Below are 6,254 nucleotides of genomic sequence, written 5' to 3'. Positions count from 1 at the left end.
CAGACTGAACATGTACCTAATAAAACCATATCTAAGCGATAAAGTATCCGTTAGTGCCACCAATCAATTGATATCAGTCAGCTATTACTAAGTTATATCATGATATAAGTTGTATAATATTAATCTTAAACCCGATAAAATACAACTCCCTGCAACACATTGCAGTCGTAAATTTATCTTCGCAAAATAATTGTTATTAATCGTTGCAAGCAAAAATGTTTGAGGTGTGCATACAACTTAAGATGCATTTTTATTTTATATAAAAATTTAAATAACTGACAGTAGTTTGTTTTAATAATATATAATTATAATTTTTACGTAGCTTAAATGTTATGTGTCGTGTATTGATCAGCTTTTACTAAGTCAATTCGTATATCCTAGGATGTACACAACGTGTTTCGTAAAAACCCGAATAAAATTTAGAATTTCAGCATTTACTGAGTACAAATAGTAAAACCTAGGTTTACCTAGTGATCGGGCATTTACGGTAACATATTACATTCAACTGATTGTAATGACTAATGTATAGAATTAAGAAAATGGGATAATGTCAACTTAATATGTAAAATGTAATATTATTCTCCTTTTATTTGTTTAATTTTTGTAACTTATTTACCCCACCACAAGTTATACTTTCTGCGGGTAAATTAAGCAAACTGTTTTATTCATATAATATGTAAATAATGTTAATGTACAATTTTTTATCTAATTATAATGAAAAAAAAAAAAATAATAATAATAATAAATTAATAATGATATTAGATAGTGGTATTTTAAACTTTTTAAGAACTATGGCCTAAGTGCAATGTATTAACTGAATATAAAATACGTACGTAGTTATAGATATTATAGTTATAGCGTAGTTATAGCTATAACCAGGTCGATTGATTGCGTTTGAGCATACGTGTTTATGACTTGCAATAGTAGGAAGATAAATGATAAATAAAAAATGTTAGTGGTAGGTATACATCAACAGTCTCAAATTAATGCGTGGTGGTCTAACAGAAGTTATTATAATTTTTCTATTTACATTTTTGAAGTCCAACTATTGTTTTCAACACTTTTATATAATATGCTCCTGACTCCACTAAAGAATTTTCCATTTGGATCCGACCCGATGCGATTATACATTTTTGAATCCAGTAGAAAGTTTCTCATACATCAGCTATATTTTAACAACTAACTTTGAACAATCTCAAATTATTGTGTGAATATTATAAATTATTTTAATTATATAAAATATTGTACAACATTCGTGAAATATTTTTCTTCCACTTCAGAGTATTATGCGTAGGTAGTTGAAATGAATCTTTACGACTGCCACTTCCTAGCTATTTCAACAGTTATTATATTTTATAAAGATAGTGCAAACATTTAAATTTTAAAATAAAACAAAAAACTATGTGAGAAATACAATGTTTTTATAAAAATTGTTTATTGAAAAATATCTCAACATTTGATTCAATACAATTTTGGCCTCTATGACCAATACAATATAATGAATAATAAGAATAGTAAATAAATAAAAAATAATATTTCTAAATTTTTAGCTTTTAATTATTATTATTGGATTTTCTAACCAAAAATTATCGCATAACCGATCTGAACGAAAAACGTAATTTCGTTATTTTATTAGTATAATGACTGATAAATCACGTAATAATATTGGTGTGCATGTATTCGATTTTTACGTTAAGTTTTTCCAAAGTAACTATATACAACTTTATTTATTTGCATACTATACCTAAGTATTATTTTTATACGAACGAATTTTACGAATCGTATTTTACAAACTGTACATTGTTATTAATATAATGGCCATTTTAATGAAAAAATATATAAATATCGATTATAAGTTAATTTGAAATATTTTAGCCGCAAATATGTGGTGTTTCTATACTAATAACTAAAAACATTATTTGACAATGTTATGACGTGAGTTCATATTTTTCAATTTTTGGTGATTCTTGAATTAATTAAATAATGGGTACAGTTAATATTATTATAATGGGTAGGTATATATTTAATTAAAGTACACTTTAAGTATTTTGTATAATTTAGAATCAAATTGTAAGGATTCGAGAATTTATTAAATTGATGCGACACACTGTCGACAACCACACAACGATATTCGGCAGACGACTGACTGTCGATCTTCGTGTAAAGGAGCACCTCTTATTTTTTTTATTAAACAAACTATCGGCGGCATCTGTGACGGCCATTGGATGTAACCACTTCTTATTGTTGCTATACTTATTACGTATTTTTTTTAATTGGATAACGTATGACATAAATAATACAAAATATAAATAAATCAGTAAACCATAATGTCACGAATGATTTGCTTTAACTGTTGATAATATGATTTCCACTGTGAGTTTGGGACTCTGTAACGATTTTTACGACGGTCAATATTGCAAATTTATACAGGTAATTCGACATTTATTAGGAACCGAAACAGCGCGACAAGGAAACCAAAAATCATAAACAGCGCCGCTATACGCGTATACAAATAATTTGATCGCGAAACGTGTGTAAATATATATTGTATTTTCAATATTTACTCTCGTAATCTGCCCAACCCTCATCACCCTACCAAACCTCTCGTGCCGCGTTTTTTCGGCGATATTGCACCACCCCGACGAGGACGACGAAGGGTGAAAAAAACCCAACCATTACGCGACGAAATGCGCGGGCGCAATATAAGTCTATTTTTCGTAAGTCGTCGACGACGACGAGGAAATAATAAATTATCCGAATCCCTCTCGACGGGTATTCGTTTTAATTTTGTCCCGCACCGTAATCCTGGCGGCTGTGCGGGTCCGTATTATACTTAACGAGGTCTCGTATAAACTTTCTAATTGTACCGCACAACATCCGACTTCTTATTCTCGATCACTGTGTGTAGGGGGCGGTTTCTTATAATACGCATTGTACGCGCGTCGAAGACTGTGGGCGGGTTGTGCGTGTGTGCATACAATAAATAGTGTTTGCGTATATATAATATGTATAGTGACTTGCGGTGGCCGGTCCGCGTCATTAATTCAACGTCCCCGCGCAGTCTCGCTCAGGCCACCCACCCACCCGACGGACGAGAAGTGCATCGAAAGCCATATACGCGTGGTGCACTCGTATATTTTATTATACAACGACTCGCGAACGGATGTTCCGAAATAGGTTTGGTTATTTTTTTTTTGTTTTGTTTTCCGTTTGCGTCTCACTATTATAACATACGCCGTATACGCCCGTTTTTTTTTGGGGGGGGGGGAGGGGGAATTATGATGGGGTTGTTGGGGGAGAGGCCCGGTCGTGTGGTTATTACGCCGTAGTCGTCGCCGTTCGAATACGGAATGCGTTTTATGTATAGAGTATAATAATATTATAAATGAACGACGGGTCCCATGACCGAACGAGCCTCCGCCGATACAATATATATAATGCTCAAGCACTTTTATCGCATCCAAATGTGCATCATAATAAACAAAAATAATGTATTTTGGCGTTCGACGTGAAAACGTATTACTCACCCAACGGATGTTAATAGTTTTGATTTCCGGATATAATTGATTACCCAAAACACGTTCAGAGTGTAATGCATACCTAACTAACCAACAACTGTAATACTGCCCATATAATTATTATTATACTTACAGTGTACGCTGACCGTGATGCGTTTGCTAACAGACGGTGGCACTCCGTTTGACCCAATGCACAGGTAAGCTCCCATCTCGGATCTGCTGACCTTGGTCAACCGCAACACTTCACCCTGGTATGTGGTAACTGAAACACATTTAAATAATAATGTACTCGCGGCTTCTGTACACTGTTCAAATATTATATATTATTATGTGTACGCCGTATATTTATCACGGTTTAAGTAGGTAGATAAACCAATAAATTAAACATGCCACGATGGAGGAATGAAAATAATCGTTCGATCCAAGCAGGTTTCGCCCGGCAACGAAATACAACCAATAAATAAATATTTTCTAAATCTTTCAAATTATAATTTTTTTTTAAATATAATCACTTCGCTTAAATTGTACATTAATTTTAAGAATTCCGTTTCGACTCTATTATTGTGTGTGTATAGGCAGTGGTTGATTTGGGGGGGGGGACGTAGAGGGACAGGGTCCCCTTTATTTTTAAATTTTAGCATACCCCTTCTATCAGTGGCGTAGCCAGGATTTTTTTTCGGGGGGGGCTGATCAACTTTTATACTTTTACACATTAAATACATACTAGCACAGATAGATAGCTGAAAAGTGTTAATACTTATGGGTACAGTGGAGTGCTCAGGGGGAGGTTAGGGGTTATATCCCCCCTACTGTTTTTTTTTTTTGCTAACCTACAGAAAACCACTTATTAATTATTACAGCTGTTTAGAGTCATTAATTTTTTATTGATTATTAATTGTATTCGTTGAGTCAACAAGCTTGAAATTTAATAAGAGGTTTTTTATATATTCTTACAATAGCAGTTGAGAAATATATAAATACAGTCACAATTTTTTTTTATAAGCATTTAGTTTATTTTTTATATGATTCCTCATAAGTTTGTCTACCTTTATCAAAAAAAAATGTTTACCGGAAAGTCAAATTAAATTTTTATGAGCATTTGAATTTCGAATTTTAAAATCATTTCGATTTCACATGTACCGATTTTCTTATATTGTATTTTTTTTTTTAATATAATATATAACAATACATTTTTATTTGATTAGTCAAAAAGCATGAAAATATAATACACGGTCCCTAATATATTTTTACAATAGCAGTTGAAAAATATTAAAAATACATATTAAGTATAATTTTTTTATAAATATTTAAAGTTTTAATTTCGACAACATTTATCAAACTTGAAATTTAAAATACGGGTAAGATGATATCACTCTGCTGTATAGTAGGTTACAAGTGGGTCAATGTACAATTAAACTTGAATTCAATGATATATGATAATTTGTATCCAGGATAAAAAAAAAAATAAAAACCATTGCAAAACCATTAGCTTCTAAAATGATTTAAGTAGTAGTTAAAAATGTACCTATATTTATTAATAACAACAATATAAATATAATATACAGTATCCTAGGCTGCCAATCCGTCTCTACTCAGAACCGTTTTTTGCACACATGATATATAATATCATTGAATTTAAATTTACAGTAATTTAATCGTGGCCAACTGTACAGCAGAGGGACATCCACTTATCCGATTTCTTTTGTTTATTTAAAAAAAAAAAAATGGTGTCTCCCCCACCCCCATTAAAAATTCCTGGGCACGCCACTGTATAGGTAGTACATTTTTAAATATTTTAAATACAGCTTGAGTGACTATCATAGACCATTCAAATAATTTTAAAATTTTCTTAACATTTCGGGTTCCGGCTACGCCACTGCCCTCTATTTATTTGAAACGGAATGCTGGAATGCTGAAATACAAAGAGGTTATATGCAATAATCATATGAAGAAAAAACTTAAACTCAAAAAACAATTGCCAGCAATTTTATGAAATTGTTGTAAAATGTTCATATTTGAATAAATGATATAAAATAACAAATATCGCATAATATATTCTACTTTCGTTATATGCATTCAAGTAGGTCACTTACATTATAAACAGTGATAAACATAGTTAATTTTTATTTTATGATTTTCATTTTAAATTCCTATACAGTACAAATAAAATAAAATACGTTGATAGGTATATCTATAAAATAACGTATAATAAGAAATTCTCGGATGTTAATATTGCAAATAAAAATGTTCCCAATATTAAAAAGGTGGGTAAGTGGATGTCGCTCTGCTATACAGTAGGTTACAAGTGGGTCACTATATAATGGATAGTATTAAATTTGAATTCAATGATATAATATCACTGTATAAGAAAAACGATTCTGAGCGGAGACGGTATGTCAGTCTAGGTATAAGACATATTATATTCTTATATCTATGGTATTAAAAAAAAATTGACATATAATATACACAGGAATATCACAATATCCATTAGGTAGGTACTTATAACGCGTTATACATCAACTACAAACCGTGATACGATCATAGATATATAATAGTATATTTTAGAAGTTTCAAGTACCCACGAGTAATATTATACAATCACAACAAAATAACTAAAATAGTTATTCTAGGTTTTTTAACATGTAATTTCGTCTAAATTCGAACTTAAAATGACTATAAAAATAAACTGTATAGAATATACAGATATAGAATATAGAATTTTTGGTAACAGAGTTA

General features: G+C 31.0%; 1 protein-coding gene across 1 annotated transcript in view; it reads right to left on the bottom strand.

Moving 5' to 3' along the window:
- LOC100161843 (lachesin-like) overlaps positions 1-6,254 on the bottom strand; it is a 121,890-nt gene that overhangs the window by 26,165 nt on the left and 89,471 nt on the right. Inside the window, exon 6 of the mRNA XM_029487534.1 lies at positions 3,652-3,780. Within this exon, the coding sequence (XP_029343394.1) occupies positions 3,652-3,780 (129 nt within the window). The remainder of the gene's footprint in view (positions 1-3,651; positions 3,781-6,254) is intronic.

The sequence above is a fragment of the Acyrthosiphon pisum genome, chromosome A1, assembly GCF_005508785.2.
Source record: "Acyrthosiphon pisum isolate AL4f chromosome A1, pea_aphid_22Mar2018_4r6ur, whole genome shotgun sequence".
Classification (NCBI taxonomy): domain Eukaryota; kingdom Metazoa; phylum Arthropoda; class Insecta; order Hemiptera; family Aphididae; genus Acyrthosiphon; species Acyrthosiphon pisum.
Note: the sequence above shows the minus strand (reverse complement) of the source record. Positions and strands in the feature narration are given on the sequence as shown.